This window comes from Callorhinus ursinus, unplaced genomic scaffold (genome assembly GCF_003265705.2).
Source record: "Callorhinus ursinus isolate GAN/ISIS: 27379988/994484 unplaced genomic scaffold, GSC_fseal_2.0 scaffold10, whole genome shotgun sequence".
NCBI classification, from domain to species: domain Eukaryota; kingdom Metazoa; phylum Chordata; class Mammalia; order Carnivora; family Otariidae; genus Callorhinus; species Callorhinus ursinus.
This window is the reverse complement of record NW_027397072.1, coordinates 51,790,146-51,808,789: the sequence shown is the minus strand read 5'-3', so window position 1 is coordinate 51,808,789 and position 18,644 is coordinate 51,790,146. Positions and strand designations below refer to the sequence as shown.

At 42.9% G+C, this 18,644-nt stretch overlaps 1 protein-coding gene across 23 annotated transcripts in view; it reads left to right on the top strand.

The window, feature by feature from the left end:
* The window catches only part of DYSF (dysferlin), a 205,960-nt gene that overhangs the window by 166,058 nt on the left and 21,258 nt on the right, over positions 1 to 18,644 (top strand). For all 23 annotated transcript variants that reach the window (XM_073897539.1, XM_025868432.2, XM_073897544.1 and 20 more), the window contains 4 exons: positions 6,710 to 6,808; positions 14,143 to 14,271; positions 14,572 to 14,727; positions 16,275 to 16,366. In XM_073897539.1, coding sequence (XP_073753640.1) covers positions 6,710 to 6,808; positions 14,143 to 14,271; positions 14,572 to 14,727; positions 16,275 to 16,366 — 476 coding nt within the window. The remainder of the gene's footprint in view (positions 1 to 6,709; positions 6,809 to 14,142; positions 14,272 to 14,571; positions 14,728 to 16,274; positions 16,367 to 18,644) is intronic.

Below are 18,644 nucleotides of genomic sequence, written 5' to 3'. Positions count from 1 at the left end.
TATCACATTTTCTTTATCCATTCATCAGTTGATGGACATTTGGATTCTATGCCTTGGCTGTTATGAATGATGCTGCTCTGAACATTCCTGCACAAGTTTTGGTATAGATGTAAGTTTTCATTTCTCTTGGTTATATAACTAGGAGTAGAATTGCTGGGTCACATGATAACTCTCTGTTGAACCTTTTGAAGAACGGCCAGATTGTTTTCCAAAATGACTGTACGCTTTTATGTTCTCATCAGTAACGTTCCAGTTTCTCTGTGTCTTCACCAACACTTGTTATTATCAGACTTTTCATGATAGCCATCCTGGTGGGTATGTGGTGTTTTCTCACAGTGGTTTTGATTTGCATTTCCCTGTTGGCTAACGACGAGCACCTTTTCCTGTGCTTATTATCCATTTGTTGATCTTCTTTAGAGGAATGTCTGTTTAAATGCACTGCTCCTTTTTGGTTGGGTTATTTGTCTTTTTATTATTGAGTTGTGTGAGTTCTCCATGTATTCTGGTTACAAATCCCTTTTCAGATATATCATTTGTAAATATTTTCTCCTGTTCTGTGAATTATCTTTTCATTTTCCTGGTGATGTTTTTCTTCGAAGCATCCTGCGATTGTCCTTTATTTTAAAAATCTTTAATTTTTAAAATTATGTAAGGAAAACATGCACATCAAGAAAAATTAGAAAATTTTGAGTGAAGCACAAAAATAAAAGGAATAAACAAAACATTTATAATGCTGTCATTTGGAGGTAATTGCTGTGAACATGTGGGGTTTGGTCCTTTTACTTAAAATGAAATCACACTATTCATCTAGTAACCTTTTATTAATCTCATCAGTTGTGAATAGCTTTCCGTGTCAATAAATCTTTTTCAATTGTGTCATTTCTTATGTTGCATAACTTAATCATGTGGATGTTCAGTTTACCCAAACAGTTCATTATTGTTGGATACTTAAGTTGTTTCCAATTTTTCACTATTATAAATGAAGTTAAATCTTTATGCATATCTACAATTACTTTCTTTAGATAGATTTCTAGGACAGGTTGATGGGTCAAAGTGTACGTACACTTTTTTAAAAAATTTTATTATGTTATGTTAGTCACCATACAATACATCATTAGTTTTTGATGTGGTGATCCACGATCCATTGTTTTCGTATAACACCCAGTGCTCCATGCAGTACATGCCCTCCTTAATACCCATCACCAGGCTAACCCATCCCCCTTCCCCCCTCCCCTCTAAAACCCTGTTTGTTTCTCAGAGTCCATAGTCTCTCATGGTTCATCTCTCCCTCTGATTTCCCCCCCTTCATTTTTCCCTTCCTTCTCCTAGTGTCCTCCATGCTATTCTTTATGTTCCACAAATAAGTGAAACCATATGATAATTGACTTTCTCTGCTGGACTTATTTCATTTAGCATAATCTCCTCCAGTCCCATCCATGTTGATGTAAAAGTTGGGTATTCATCCTTTCTGATGGCTGAGTAATATTCCATTGTATGTATGGACCACATCTTCTTTATCCATTCGTCTGTTGAAGGGCATCTCAGCTCTTTCCACAGTTTGGCTATTGCAGACATTGCTGCTATGAACATTGGGGTGCATATGGCCCTTCTTTTCACTGCATCTGTGTCTTTGGGATAAATACCCAGGAGTGCAATTGCTGAGTCATAGGGTAGCTCTATTTTTAACTTTTTGAGGAAACTCCACACTGTTTTCCAAAGTGGTTGTACCAACTTGCATTCCTACCAACAGTGTAAGAGGGTTCCCCTTTCTCCACAACCTCTCCAACATTTGTTGTTTCTTTCCCTGTCCATTTTTGCCATTCTAACTGGTGTAAGGTGGTATCTCAATGTGGTTTTGATTTGAATTTTCCTGATGGCTAATGATGATGAACATTTTTTCATATGTCTGTTAGCCATTTGTATGTCTTCTTCAGAGAAGTGTCTTTTCATATCTTCTGCCCACTTTTTGACTTATTTGTTTTTTGGGTGTTGAGTTTGAGAAGTTCTTTATAGATCTTGGATACCAGCCCTTTATCTGTAGTGTCATTTGCAAATATCTTCTCCCATTCTGTGGGTTGCCTCTTTGTTTTGTTGACTGTTTCATTTGCTGTGCAGAAGCTTTTTATCTTGATGAAGTCCCAAAAGTTCATTTTTGCTTTTGTCTCACTAGCTTTTGGAGATGTATCTTGAAAGAAGTTGCTGTGGCCGATGTCAAAGAGGTCACTGCCTATGTTCTCCTCTAGGATTTTGATGGATTCCTGTCTCACACTGAGGTCTTTCATCCATTTTGAGTTTATCTTTATGTATGGTTGTTAGAGAATGGTCAAGTTTCATTCTTCTGCATGTGGCTGTCCAGTTTTCCCAGCACCATTTATTGAAGAGGCTGTCTTTTTTCCATTGCATGTTTTTTCCTGCTTTGTCAAAGATTATTTGACCATAGAGTTGAGGGTCCATATCTGGGTTCTCTATTCTGTTCCATTGGTCTATATGTCTGTTTTTGTGCCAGTACCATGCTGTCTTGGTGATCACAGCTTTGTCATATAGCTTGAAATCGGGCAACGTGATGCCCCCAGCTTTGTTTTTCTTTTTTAACATTTCCTTGGTGATTCGGGGTCTTTTCTGATTCCATACAAATTTTAGGATGGTTTGTTCCAGCACTTTGAAAAATGTCATTGGAATTTTGATTGGGATGTCATTGAAGGTATAGATTGCTCTGGGTAGCATAGACATTTTAACAATGTTTATTCTTTTGATCCATGAGCATGGAATATTTTTCCATCTTTTTGTGTCTTCTTCAATTTCTTTCATGAGTGTTCTGTAGTTCCTAGAGTATAGATCCTTTACCTCTTTGGTTAGGTTTATTCTGAGGTATCTTATGGTTTTTGGTGCTATTGTAAATGGAATTGTTTCTCTAATTTCTCTTTCTATAGTTGCGTTGTTAGTGTATAAGAAAGCAACTGATTTCTGTGCGTTGAGTTTGTATCCTGCCACATTACTGAATTGCTGTATGAGTTCTAGTAATTTGGGAGTGGAGTCTTTTGGGTTTTCCACATAAAGTATCATGTCATCTGCGAAAAGAGGGAGTTTGACTTCTTCTTTGCCAATTTGAATACCTTTTATTTCTTTTGGTTGTCTGATTGCTGTTGCTAGGACTTCTAGTACTATGTTGAACACTTTTAAGGCTGAGGAAACATGCAGCCAAATGGCCTTCTGGAAAAGACTATGGCCAGCTATGCAACCACTGGCAGTTTGTGAGAGAGCCAGCCCTTGGCCAAGAAGCTAACCTGGTCCATATCAAAAAAACAACAATACCATGATCACTGATATCAGTAAATACTGACACTGCACTTATGTGCTAGGCACTGTTCTAAGCTCTTTATACCTATTGACTCATTTATTTCTCACCATAATTCTATCAAATTGGTACTATTATTTGTTCATTTTATAGATTATTAAGGCACAGTGAGGTTAGGTAGTTATCCACAGTCACACAGCTAGGAGGGGCAGGATTTGAACTCTGCTAGTCTGGCTCCCAAGTCGTAGCTCCCAACCACCCTGATTTATTGCCTTTTTATATCCACATCACATGAAAATTATTGGCAGAGGCAGCCCTATGTACAAAAGCATCGGACTCTTGGTTTTTGGCTCAGGTTGTGATCTCAGGGTCATGAGATAGAGTCCTGGTGTCTCCCCAACCCTTCAATCAATCAATCAATCAATCAATCTTTTTAAAAAAGGGCCAGAGAGTAAATATATTAGGTTTGGGGGACCTAAGGTCTCTGCCTCAATTACTCAACTCTGCTGTTGTAGCTGAGAAGCCACCACAGACTGTATTTAAATTACAAAAGCAGGTGGCCGGCCAGTGAGCAATAATTTTCAGATTTCTGTTATGGATGATCATGTGGGTTTTCTGTCCTTAATCAGTATGGTGAACCACTCCTGCATTCTGGAATAATCCAGCTGGACCATGGCACATCTACTGCTGTAATCTATTAGTATCTTAATGTCTCTATTCAGGAATGGGATTAGTGTGTGTGTGTGTGTGTGTGTGTGTGTGTGTGTGTGTGTGTGTGTGTAGTAAAGAATGGTTTATTCTTTGAAAGACTGATAGAACTTTGTTCCAAAGGAACCATCTTGACTGATGTCTGTTTTGGAGGTATTTTCTTCGAGAACTCTTTCACTTTTAGGGTTAGTGATCTCTTTATGTTTTCTATTACTTTGGAATCAATTTTGGGAATTTGTACTCTTCTAGAAGATTTCCCGCTTCATCTACATTTTCCGTTTTGTCACTGATTTGGTGGTAATAAATCTCTTAATATTTTCTTTTTTTTTTTTTAAAGATTTTATTTATTTATTTGACAGAGAGAGAGATAGCGAGAGAGGGAACACAAGCAGGGGGAGTGGGAGAGGGAGAAGCAGGCTTCCCGACGAGCAGGGAGCCCGATGCGGGGCTCGATCCCAGGACCCTGGGATCATGACCTGAGCCAAAGGCAGACGCTTAACAACTGAGCCACCCAGACGCCCCAATCTCTTAATATTTTCATTCTCCCCATAATATCTTTCTGTTTTTTTTTTTCAAATTTTTTTATTGTTATGTTAATCACCATATATTACATCATTAGTTTTTGATGCAGTGTTCCATGATTGATTGTTTGTTCATAACACCCAGTGCTCCATGCAGAACGTGCCCTCCTCAATACCCATCACCAGGCTAACCCATCCCCCCACCCCCCTACCCTCTAGAACCCTCAGTTTGTTTTTCAGAGTCCATCATCTCTCATGGTTCGTCTCCCCCTCTGACATACTCCCCTTTTCTTCCTCTCCTGTTATCTTCTTCTTTTCCTTTTTTCTTAAAATATGTTGCGTTATTTGTTTCAGAAGTACAGATCTGTGATTCAACAGTCTTGCACAATTCACAGCGCTCACCGTAGCACATAATATCTTTCTGTTTGATCTTTCTCATTCCTAATGGTGTATCTGCTTCTAGACATTAGATTTGATAAATGTTTATTTCATTGGTCTTTTGAAAGTTTGCTCTGAGATTTAATTATCATTTAGAATACACTTCTCCTTTCTAATATACTGATTTCTACTTATCATTGTCAAATTTTGGTCTTCCTGTTTTTTATTTTTTAATTTCTTGAGCTATCAGAAGATTTATTTTCATTCTTCTTGTATAAAAGCAAGAGCACTTGAGACTGATTTTTTCTTTGAGGACAGATTTGCTCTAACCCACAAATTTGGGAGCAGAGCCCTCTCACTGTTGGTATCAGCTCAGTATCTGTGATTTTAGTTTGGTTTTCTCTTTGACCCAGGAGGGTTTAAAAAGTGGGCCTTTAAATTTCTAAAAGGTTGAGATTTTTTAATTCTTAAATTTCTCATTAGTTTCTAGTTTTACTGCATTATGGTCAGAGAATGTGACTGATACGGGTTTATCTTGGACTTTATTGAGATTTGCTTGTGGCTTTTAATTTTTTCTAAGTGTTCCAATGGTGCTGGAAAAGAAGGTGTATTTTCTGTCATTAGAGCACATGTTTGTCTACTTAACTGACATTGTTAGTGGTACTATTCAGATTCTCTGTCTTCATATTCCTTTTTTTTCTTTTAATTTACTTGGTTTTTCAAGATTGTGGGAAGTGTGACAAGTCTCCCACAACTAGCGTGCTTCTGTTATTTCTTTGGACAGAACATACTGTTTGGTTGCCTATTTGTGCCTGACTCTGAGCCTGAATCATAAACCCAAATCTCTAAGTATCTGGGCTGGGGAAGAGAGGGATTAGCTAAACTGGTTTCCAGTCTAACCATTTCAACCTGTGTGCACATATGTGCCTGTGTGTTAGTGTGTGTGCTTTTGTGGGGTATATGTGCATTGTAGTATAAACATCTCTCTTGGGCATGTCTGTGTAAATATATTTTTCTGTGTTATGCATTTGATATATATGCTTGCATATGTTTATTCACCCATGGCATCTTTTTCTTTAAATTGATCTTAAAATATTAGGGCTAGGGTCGGCCTTGCTCTATGCTGGCTTTTTCTAGAGTGGTTACAAGCCAGGAAGCTCTGCTACACTGTATATTAACCCATCTGAATGGATTTTCCTCTCCTCTAGCTGCTGAAGAACCTCCTGGTAAGTTGGTCCGACAATGACTGTAGACTCAGCCTTACTCTGGGACCCGTGCTCTGTGCTGTGTGTCTGGGGATCACATTCTGGCCACACAGTGGGTGTTAGGGCCACACTACCAGGATGGGTGGAGACTCTGAGAGCCTCATCCTACGCTCTCCCCATTGTGTTTGTTCAGGCACCCTTGGCCTGGTTCCAGCTGCTCCTCACCCTTAATAAGCCCGAACTCAAAGGACTGAGCATTAGTTTAAAGGGAGCCACCAGCATTTCCAGAAACTCAGTGATAGACATTCAGTTGACTTTATAGTATCAGAGCAGATTTTGGGAGATCTCCTAGCACACCCCCTCATACAGAGGAGCCTCTGCCTCTCAGTGTCAAGCAGGTGTTCAAACCTTTCTTCTGGTCTGGTCTGCGCAGCCTGCCCCTGAGCTGTGGGGAGTTCCAGCTGTCTGCTGCCTTGAACTCACCCAACAGGAGAGCTCTGAAGTCCAGGCCGGCCCATCGGCCTTGCTAGGTGCCTGGTCCGGAAGGATCTTGCTTGGCATGTTCTGTTTCTGAGGTGATCTCTTTCTTTCTACCCACTCAGGAGGAGGAGTTCATCGACTGGTGGAGCAAATTCTTCGCCTCCACAGGGGAGAGGGAGAAGTGCGGCTCGTACTTGGAGAAGGGCTTTGACACTCTAAAGGTGAGGCCTTTCCACAGTGTGCTCTTCGGTCTAACAGCCCCTGGGCACACACGAAAGACAGCGGGGGTGCCACAGGAAGACAAAACGTGTACACATATGTCACCTTTGAATATATGTGCGTATCTCCTCATTCGGTGCCTGAGGGCTGATGAATCCTGATGAGCTAACTGAGGTGAGAAAGGTCACCCACCGATTTAGAGCAAGAAGTCAGTGTGGGCTGGGGTAACCAAGAAAGTATTTTGGGAAGAATGTTGAAAAATACTGAAGTATTTATGGGTGAAATCATGCCTGGCCTGGGAGTTGTTTTAAAATGCTAAAAAAGAAAAGAAGGAAAGGAAAGAAGAAGAAACAGGAAGATAGATGACGTGAGTAACCCTCTGATAGATTTTCAAAATATTAAAAATTATGAGAATTGCAAAATATTGAAAATTGTTAAAGCTTGGAGGTAGTACTTAGGGATTTGTTATACTATTTTGTTTCTTTTAAAGTTATTTGAACTTTTCTATAATAAAAAATTTGTGTTAAAATAAAAAGGAAAGTCAGTTTGAGAATGTAGCTCTGATTCCTTCACCCCTACAATTGGGACAGAAATTGCCTGGCAAATATAAAAATATGGCAAGCTTTGTTTCCGTGAAAAAAGAAAAGAAACCCCCCCAACCCCCCAAAGCCAACCAAACAAACAAAAACAAAGCCAGGGATGAGTCAGCCAAATTCTGGTATTTTGAGGAAATTCCACAAATACAATTATGCTTTTTAAAAGTAGACTGCTTTTTAAAAAGATAACCAGAGGTGACTCAAAGTTACACCCCAAAGGAATTGTAGAGGGCCCTGGAGAGGGTTGCCAAATACATTCAGGATGTATCAAATTGCAGATAAACAAGGAATAATATTTTAGTAGAAGTATCTTATGTAATTGTTAGATAAGTATGTCTTAGGCCTCAGATATTGCATGAGACTTACCTAATGAAATTGTTTGTTATTTATTTGAAATTCAAATTTGAGTGGGTGTCCTGTGTTTTGCCTTGCTTTATCTGGCAAGCCTGCTTAGAGAAGGTATGCAAAGGCTGTTAGATGCAGGGGAGGGGCCCAAGGAGCACCCCAAAGGGGACCAGCTGAATGGGATTTGAGGCCAGTGGGAGTGGTGGGTGGTCTGGGCTTTCGGGTTATTCTGCTGGCTGAAAGCCCTGGGTGGCCACTCTGGAGGGTGATTCTACAAGGTGGCTAAGAGTTGTCTCTGATGCACTGGGGGCCTCTGGGTGAGTTGTGTCTGGAGGCCTGGATGTGCAGAGACAAGAAGAGCAGTGGCCCCGAAGGCACAGGCCTCCTTAGGCAGCAAGTTCTTCGTTGACTTGCAGTTGGGTGTGTGAGGTTGGGCAAAGAGACTGAACTATTTGTGTACCAGGAAGAAGGTCCGACACATTAGGTCTGGCATGTGGTACTGTGGCTATGCCAGAAAATGAGAGAAACCAAGAATGAGGACTCCTGCCAGCGAGGCCCATGGCCCTGGCCCCCCTCCTTGCTGCTCCCTCAGATGCCGGACATGGAACTGGCATCCTGCCCTTCCAGCCTGACCTCTCCGAGGAGATCTCTGACATTGTCCAAGTGAACATGGACCGTCCAAAACAAGATGCATTCAACCTGTTTCTGGGGGAAAAACCAGACCTGGAAGGAACACTGGTCCTTTAAGGATAAGTAAATAGAAGAAAACCACCACCACCACCATGAGTTTTTGAAAAATAGCCTGTAGCATTATGGAGAGAATGGAGAACACGATGGATAGAGGGAAAAAACATATTTGGAAATTACTAGCCTGGGGGAAATATACAACTCACAGTGTCAGTAGCAAAACATAGAAAAACAAATGATACAAACAAGAAAGCATAAAAAACAGAAATCATAGTAAAACACCACAGGAAGAGAATAATACATACTTGTTTTCCTAAAAAATGAAAATGTATTAAGCTTCTCTATTGAGTGATAAGGACCTTTAGACTATATAAAATTCAAAATTCATTAGACTGTCCTTAAGAGGTAGGTCTAAAACAGTACAGTGTAGAATATCTAAAAAATAAATATTTTGGCACACAAAATAAGGCAAGTGCCAATAAAAGAGAAACAGATAATTTAAAGTAAAAAGCAAAGGAAACAAAATGGGATGTTTTATATGAATAAAAGATACATGTCTCAATGAGAAAATGCCCAAATAGTCCTGTACAGGACAATAAAGCTTAGAAATATTTAAAGCAAAAATGGGAGGAAGATGTAAACTCATACCTCACCCAAATAAAAGCAAGAAATGAGAGAAATTAAAGTTGCAGTAGGGATTTTAATTCACCTCTCTCCTAGGCCAATGAAGCAGAAAGTAAATAAATAAGGAAATAAGAGGTCTGAATAACGAGGTAAAATATTTTTTAAGTTACATCAAAAATAGCTTTAAAATAGAGAATAAAAATAATTAAAAAAAATAGAGAATACATTTTTCCTAATGCTCAGAGAATATTTACCAAATTTGATCACATATTAGTTTAGCAGTAAATTACGAAAAGCAGAAATCATACAAGACAGATTAAAATGCAATAAAATGAGAAATTAATAACAAAAGTTTAAACAAAAAGGCCAACCACTTGGAAATTTAAAAAGTATTTTATTGAGACTTCCAGTATGAACATGGCTGCATAAGTCAGCATATTTCCCCTTTTCTTCTGGAAATCATTCAAACCCACAAACTCCATTTTCAGTAAAAGTTGGAAACAAATAAAACCCGCAGACTCCAAAATACATGTAAGGGCTGTCCAAAGGCAACCAAGATTGGGTAGAAGCCACTCGGCAGTAAATGAAGAGAAAATGATGAAAGGTCATAGTGGTAGCTGATCTCAGAAAACCCCATCCTTCCTAATAGAAGAATGTTGAGAATTATTGAAGACAGGTTATAGGCACATGGGTGCTTATTATCTATTACCTTTCCTTTTGTGTGTGTGCTTGGAAACTTCCACAATAAGTAGTTAAAAAATAGTTCCTGAAGTTGAGTTTCACCATGAAATATAGAAGTGATCTGCCTCGTTCACAACAGTGGATATGGGAACTTTGGAGTCAGGTTCAGGCTGGCGACAAATGCTTCTCAGACTTGGTCTGGTTCAGAGAAGTGGAGAAGGTAAAGCCACACGAGAATCACATAGATGAGCCATATTTGCAGGAAGCAGTCTGCCTCTGTGGTTGGAACAAAGGAAGTTACAGAGCTAGGATAATCCAACCCATTTAGTGACAGGGCATTAATTCAAAAATGCCATGAAAAAAACTATCAGGGCATTAATTCAAAAGTACCATGAAAAAAAGAAAATGTAAATCAAAACTTAGCCAACAGAAGAGGATATATATACCCACCAGAAAAATTTTGCCAAGGAGCAGATGAAATGAAATACTTTGCTGTGAGCTTTTCAGAGGTGGGACAGTCAGAATCAAGGCAGAAATGGAAGAACTCAAGGGATGATGAGATAAGAAGAGATGAACTGTGAACTCGTAGTATTCAGGAAAGGAGAAGATCACATGAAAATGGAAGAAGCGCAGGGCAGAATGGCCACTTTGGAAAACACAGGAAGGGGACAGAGGACAGAAATGATGAAAGTCTGCAAAATGCTATGGAAATAAAAAACCAGAGGTATAAAACGGTAAAGAGAAAATGACAAACCTAGGAGTCAGGGAAAGGAGATCCAACACCTGCATAATTGGAGTCTCTAAGAAAGACAACCAAAACGATGAACTACAACAAATAGACATTGAAGAGTTTAATGGAATGTCACCAGCCTTGTCAGAAAAATACCTGAGTATACATACTACAAGGTCCACTGGGTGTCAGGGAAAATCGACCCAGATTGGTCAACCCTCAGACATACCCTAGTATATGTTATTGGACTTTAGAGCTAAAGAATTTTTGTGGTAGTCATACTTTCTTCTCCTACAAAACATTAAGTTCTTTAAAATAGGAAATAAGACAAGGTGGCTTCAGTTTCTCCACAACATTTCATACCCAAAGACAGTAAAGCACCATGTGTAAGATCATCAAGGAGAGAAAAGGGGGCCCGGGGTTTATGTTCAGCCCAGCCGCCCCTCAGGCACGAGAGCTATACACACACAGGGTGCATATTCAGGAAGTGGGGGTATGGGTGCCATGCCCCCATCTTGAGGAGCTCTGAGGCAATGAACTTGGTCAATTAGGAGATAACTGGGAAGACCAGAATGAAGGGACTGATTGTGATCGTATTTTACCTTAGACTTCCAATGAAAATAAATGGAAGGATTAGGGTAACAGGACAGAATATAAATATATACAGTGAAAATGTGGAAGTGACAAAACTGGCAAAAATTAGGCACAGGGGCGCCTGGGTGGCTCAGTCGGTTAAGCGGCTGCCTTCGGCTCAGGTCATGATGCCAGGGTCCTGGGATCGAGCCCCGCATCGGGCTCCCCTGCTGGACGGGGAGGCTGCTTCTCCCTCTGACCCTCTTCCCTCTCATGCTCTCTCTCTCTCATTCTCTCTCTCTCTCAAATAAATAAATAAAATCTTTAAAAAAATTAGGCCCAGAAGGAGGAAAAATGATGGGACACAGAGTAAGGACATGGATTGCCATATTATGGAACAGATAGAGTTGACAGTATTTAAAATCAGCAAATCAAACAAGAGGAGTATAAGCAAATTATAAGTAAATAGCACAGATTAACTATTAAGGAAGACAATGCTGTCTAAAACTGAGTGAGGGAGAGGGAGCGGGAGGGGGATGAGATTCCACCATTTTATCATTGCTATAGTAGGGAACTCTTAAATACTGTCCCTAAAGACATACAGGACTTAGAGTATTATTTGTATATATAAATTTATAATAACATTAGAATGTGAACTCAGCTCATCAGAAACACACACACACAGAAAACAGACCATGCAGGAAAAGATGTAAAAAAAAAAAAAAAAAATCAATGAAATTAGAAAATGTAACATAAATGTATTATATGACTATGTAGATATAATATAAATATAAACCCAGATCAAACATATGGGTCATATCAATGCATGTCATATCAATCACTCACTAATTACAAAACTTAAATCAGATCTCAAAGCAAAATCTAACTCCAAAATAAAGAGATTCATGAAGGTTGAAAATGAAAGATTGTGAAAATGTGTGCCCGGCAAATGCAAAGGAAAAGAAAGTAGAAGTCACCGTCTTTTTATTAGATGAGAGTGGACTCAGGTCCCCCAAATTATTTAAATGAGACAAAGAATGACACTTTACCACATTAAACCGTGCAATTCCACGAGATAACACCTATGTTATGAGAAGACCTATGTTATGAGAATACGTATATGCTGAATAATACAACATCAATATTTACAAAACAGAAATTATAGGAGATACAGGAAAGAAATAGTAGGTAGGGGGAGATTATTTTTCTGTCCTCTTGGTTCATGTCAGGGTCGAGGGAACACAAACATTAAGAAGATAGAGAAAAGCAGCATAGTTATTCACCTGACTGAACCCTGTAGCCTGAAAACAGAGGCACAGTTCCAGAGACGGACCATGTAACAGATCCTGTAGAGAACTTTAATACAATTCAAAAAGTGGCCAACTACTGACAATGTTTTTTGATTATAATGCCATAAAATGAGAACTTAATAACAAGATCAAAAGTCCAAAAGTTCTCTCCTATCTAGAAAATTAAAAAAAACACCACCACAAAAAACAACAAACCTCTCTTTTCACAGTTCTTGGCAAAAGAAAAAACACAAACTCAAATTGCAGAATATCTGGGAAATAGGGAAAAAATGCTACATATTAGAACTCACTAGTTATAGCTAAAGCAGCATTCAGAGGAAGTTTATAGCCTTAAAAGCTTACCTTAATTAAAACAAAAGAATGAAAAACAAGCATCTAGCTCTTGGATCAAAGAATAAAAATAAAACTGTAATTGTGCCATGCCAAGAGAATGAATATGAAAACGTTACAATCAAAACAAATGGGATGTGCCAAGGCAGTAGTAGGCGGGACAATTTCATAGCAATAAGCGTTTTCCTTATCAGAATAGAGGGAGCAAAGTAAATAAAGCTTCAACTGAAGAAGTTATAAAGAATAATTAAAAAAAAAAAAGACCCTTGAGGCAGTGGGAAGAACAAAATAATAAAAATAAAAGCAGAAATAAGGACCTGGAACAGAGGAAATGGTCAAATTGACAAATGAAGGAACTGTCCTTTGAAATGATTAAACTATATAAACAGATCAAGAACATACTCAAAAAAACAAAACAAAACAAAAAAGAATATACTCAAAATGGTAATATAAACCAAATATATGGTAATATAAATCAAATATAAACCAAATAACTAGTTGTTATTTTTGAGAATCAAAATGCAAGACAATAATAACATTTTCTTTATATTTACTCATATTTTCTAATTTTTAATAACGAACCTGCCTCGCTTGCATCATTAATTGTTTCTTGGAAGGGACAGAACTGGGGCTAGGCCTAAATGAGGAATAACACTTAGCAGTATGACAAGGGAACTGACCTGGAGCATCTTGGCTGTCAGTTTCAGGTGTAACCAACTTAGCATGTGTATTAAGTTTTAAATAGCGCTATTAGGTACATTTTATCACCTAATAATAGACACCTGCTGCTTTGGTTAAGCCTAAGCAATTCCAAAGCACGCCTCTAACAAAGAGAAGTCAGTGGGTTTTTGAGAGGAAAGGGAATAGACACATTGAGTTCGCAAATTTAAAGTAGCGCTCAGAAAGCAGCCACGGCCCAGTGTTTGGTACCGCGGGTCGCCTGGCTGTCCTGGACAGGGAGCATTTGTGGCTTGAAACACAGACCTATAAATTTTCCAGAGTTCTGTCTTGATCTTCAAATAAAATGTCAATTAACTTTTCATTTGTCTGTTTGGTTTTATTCTCTTAAAAAATACACCAGCCGGGTACGTGATGACTCCTAGATACCTAGAACGTTGGATTCACCAGAAAACTGTTCCCTATGGTGCTGAAACATGTCCTCCCCTCTTCCTCCCTCTCCTGCCCCTCCTGTCCCCCACCTTCCTCTCCCTTTCCTCTCCACTCTTTGCGTCCTTTTAATCTCCGCCTGCGTCCTTCCCCCTCTGTCCTCGGCCGCTCTCCCCTCCGCCCCCCGCGGCGACCTGCCTTTGCCCCTCTAATTTGCACACGGCCTTTCCCCTCCTTTTCTTCTCTGTGCCCCGTGCGTCTTCACTTGAATACTGTCTTGCTTCCTCTTCCTTGGCTGGCCCTCTCCTTTCTCTCTTTCCCTCCTCCCCTTTCCTCGGCCCCACGTGTGGCAGGTCTACGACACGCAACTGGAGAACGTGGAGGCCTTTGAGGGCCTGTCTGACTTTTGTAACACCTTCAAGCTCTACCGGGGCAAGACTCAGGAGGAGACGGAGGACCCATCTGTTATCGGGGAGTTTAAGGTACGTCCTTGAGGACGTGTCCCTACCCGGGAGGCCTGAGACTGTGAGGTGGCAGCCATAAGTGAAGGGGGCGGGAGCAGGGCTCCTGTGGTAACTACGGTAATAAGCGTGGTGTTGATGTTGGCACACGGTGACTGTGTGGGTGACGCCGTCAATGCAGAATCTGATGGTGGTGAAGAGATGGCGGTGGGCTTGGTGGTCTCAGGTGTGATGACTCTGACAGAGATGATGGTAATGGTCATGATGGTGGTGGTGTTGGTGATGATGATGGTGAACGCGCTGGCCCCTCATTCTTTTCAGGGCCTCTTCAAAATCTACCCCCTCCCAGAAGACCCGGCCGTCCCCATGCCCCCGAGACAGTTCCACCAGCTGGCTGCCCAGGGGCCTCAGGAGTGCCTGGTCCGCATCTATATCATCCGAGCGTTTGGCCTGCAGCCCAAGGACCCCAATGGGAAGGTAACATTCCTGGAGCTCTCAGCTCTCCCAGAACGGCAGGCTGGGGCACAAACGGGCTGCAGAATCTGGACACAGCTCTCCCCCAGGGGGTTCACAGTAAGCCCCGGAAACCAGCCAAACACACCCGGCACTGAGGGGGGTGACTGGAGGCAGTTCGGTCAGGGGCCAAGTGCTCTAGGAGGTCAGAGAAGGCCGGGCAGGGCAAGACTGGGCAATCATGAGAAAGGCTTCGCGGAAGGAATAGGATTCTCAAGGATCGATGGAGTTCTGGTAGGCTAGGAGGGAGAAGAAAATAGTATTTTAGGATGGGCCAAAAAATGTGGCAAGAGTTTGTGAGAAGACTGTTAGGCACGAGGAGGAGACGCAAGAGGAAGCGACGTGGAAGGTGTAGGCCGGGCTTGGCCGACGTCGGGCCTCAGCTGGTGCGGGCGTGGGCGGGAGGGAAGGGGCTCGGTAATGGTGCTGTGCCCCTAGCCGCGCTGGAGCCTGCGGCAGAAGGGAAAAGCCGTAATTCTGATCCTGTCCTTGTTTAAAATTTAGCATTTTGTTCATCAGGGCCTGTTGGCATTGACTTTAATTTTTTAAATATTGCATTAAAATTTGTTTATCTTCATTACTGAGTTTTGGGGGCACTCCCTCAAATATTTTGTGCCTGAGGCAAATACCTCATCGCCTCGCTCTGGTCCTGGCTCTGAGGCAAAGAGGGAACTCGCCTCAGGGCGGGGGTCTGGAGCTCTGGGGAGATGGCTGGGGAGGGGCAGAGAAAACTTGGAAAGAGAGAAAGAGGAAAGAAGAGGGACAGGCAGCGCTGACTGGAGTTCAGAGGTCCGGCGCTGGGTCCTCTCTCATCCCCTGAGATGGGTACAGGCCTAGCATGTGTCCTTGAGGCTGTGGTGGGTGAAGGTCTACTGTCCTATCCCTGGAGCCTGCTTTTCAGCATGAGAAGTCATAGCTGGCCTTGCCCTGCTGGGAAGTCAAAGGGCAGAAAAGAGCCATCCCCAGCCCAGGCACCATGATGGCCTCTAAGATGTGGTGTGGCCGATGGTCTGTTCATGCACTTCAGGATTGCTTTATGCTGTGACTGGCCCTGAGCACTCTCTGATCCCAGCTGCTCCTGGAGGCATGTGGGGAAGGCCAGCCTGGGCTGGGTTAGGCTGATGAAGTCTGGCCATCTCTCTCCCTTCGATCTGTAGAAGCAGGGGTCACAGAGAGGACCCTAGCTGGCTCAGTCACATATGTAATACAAGCTGTAGTGTTTCTGAGGATGTGAGCCTTGCCCTCACCCACCTTCTCCCAATGGGGCAGTGCTTTGGGAGTATGGAGGACTCAGGTTCCCCATTTCCACTGCTGGACTGTGACCAGAAGTCCACGTCAGGGCCAACTGGTGTGGTGGTGTGCAGGATGGGGCCCTTGGCCTGGCACCATGGCAGGATGGCAGCTTCTTGATGGCTGGCCTCCTAGCCTCATGGGGAGGCAGAGGACCGAAGAAGCCTCGGAGATGTGTTGGGAAAGTGAATTCATTTAAGTCTTCCTGTCTCTTCCCTCAGTGTGATCCTTACATCAAGATCTCCATAGGGAAGAAATCTATGAGTGACCAGGATAACTACATTCCCTGTACCCTGGAGCCTGTGTTTGGAAAGTAAGTTGGGGACAGCTTGGGTCTGGGGGGTGGAGGTACCAATCTGGATAACCCCCAGCCCCGGGCGGGGAGATGTGGCTGCCACTGGGAAGTGCCCAGTCCCTGAGGCAAAGCTGTAGTCCCTAATCTTGCACGTCTGTAGGGGCGTAACCTCGGCTCGCTCTTCATGATGTGCTGAAGGCTGGAGTCCTGGCCGAAGCTCCTACTTAATCTCATAAACAGTTACCCCAAAGAGCAGAAATCTAAATGGAAACTCAGAGCATGTATTTGCTAATTATTCTTTTATTTTTTTAAGATTAACTTTTACTTTAGAATAGTTTTAGATTTACAGAACAGCTGCAAAGAAAGCGCAATTTTCGTATATCCTTCACACTCCATTTCCCTCTTACCTACCCATGGTTCACTTTGTCAAAACTAAAACATCAATAGTGGTGCGTTACTATTTCCTACACTCTAGACTTTATTAGGATTTGGCTACTTTTCCCACTGATGTCTTTTTACCGTTCCAGGATCTCATCCAGGATCCCATGTTGCATTTAGTCATTGTCATCTGTCATTGTTGCGTGTTCGTCTCTCGCAGGTAGACAGAGGAAGAGATTAAAATGCTTCTTGAAATCTAAGAACAAGGGGAGGAAGAATCCGGGCCCCTTGCATGGGCATAGCTCCCAGGCATCCTGAATTGCTTGCTGTCTGGATGTGAGCTTATTTAGGCTGGAGAAGGGAGAATCACAGAGGGAAGTTGGTGGCTCTTTCTCTAGCACCGGTGGGAGAAGGTGCGTTGTTGTGATACTGTCAGGTGACCCCTTGAATTCTTAAACCGGTGTCTGTAGAGTTGGTTGTGGGCACTCAGGCCTGCAGCAAGGAGCCGGTCAGCCTGGAGAATTGCCTGCCCTCCTGCCAGGGATGAGCCCCCGGCAAGCTGGAATGGGAGGGAAAGTAGGTGGGGAGGGGCTCCCTTTGGGGAGTTCCGGTAGCCGGTGGCCGGCCTGAGGCCCCAGGCTCATGGTGACCCGGCCTTAGATTGGGCCTGTTTGGAGTGGATGTGTGTGTCAGGCCCCAGGGCAAGGTGGGGGGAGTGAGTGCAGAAACTCTTTCTTTGTATAACTCATGTGCTGAACAAGCCCAGCTCAGGGAATGTAATGAGAACACAAGTTTGTTTTTGTCTGCCCATATCCTGTAGACATTTCTTTGGTGGGGGTTACCGCCCTCATTTCTTGAGTGGAAACTGTGGCAGACAGGTGACTTTTCTGCTTACTTTTAGACAGTCTGCTTTGTCCTAAACCCAGTCTCAAGGTGCTAACCGGAACGCCCGTTCGTGTGTACTCATGAACCTGACAGGCTCCATCTAGGATAGTCACCCCCTTTCCCAGCTGGGTCCACTTTGGGTGTAGCTGCGCGCGGCGTGTGGATGTGCGTGCAGGGAAGGAGGGGGCTTTGCCTCCCTCCCTTTCCTATCTAATGTCTCCCACCACCCCCCGACTAGCCATGAAGTTTCTGGATCGTGCATGGCCAGGACTAGGGGACTAGGAGAGGAGAGCCCCATGTGCTCACTGCCCCTGTGTTTTCTGGGCACTCTCTGGGTGGGAAATGTTGAAAGCTGATTTATTGTCTTGTGAGTGCTTTCCAGAAAGCCCCTTTGAGCCCACCCACTGAAGCTCCAGGGAAGTGGTGGATGCCACGGCCCTTTACTGATGGTCCTTTTCAGATGGGCCTCTCCACAGTCTCCCGGCTGGAGCCCCAGGTCCCATGGGGTCGGATGCCAAGTGGCTCCCGCTTGGCCTCACGGCGGCCCAGCCAGGACGGGAGCGGTGCCGTCTCTCTCTCCACCTCTCTGCGGCCAGCTGCCTTCTCTTCCCTGAGTGGGAGTCAGGTGCCAGGCTTGTGCCTCCCACCTGCAGGGAACTCTTTCAGGGGAAAGGGGGCTATCCCTCCACACTTGACCTCAGAGTGGGGATGGGGGGGTCTCAGAGCACAGCAGGAGCTCCCTCCAAAGAAATCTCTTCCCAAATCCTCCTTCCCACTCTGCAAGTGGGTGTAAAGCCCAAAGTGTCCCCAAAGTGGGTCCCAGGTCACCCCCTTGGTCAATTCCAGCGCTCTGGCACCTTCACATCTCTTGCCTCCCGGTGTCCTGGTAGAAGCTTCAGTTGTGACTTTCTGTTCCAATTCATCTGTTCATTCTGTGGTTCAACAGGCAGGTAGCTACTCTATGCTCAGCGCAGATTATTTGGGGACGTGTGACATACACGTGTGTACGTGCCACACGTACACACACACACAG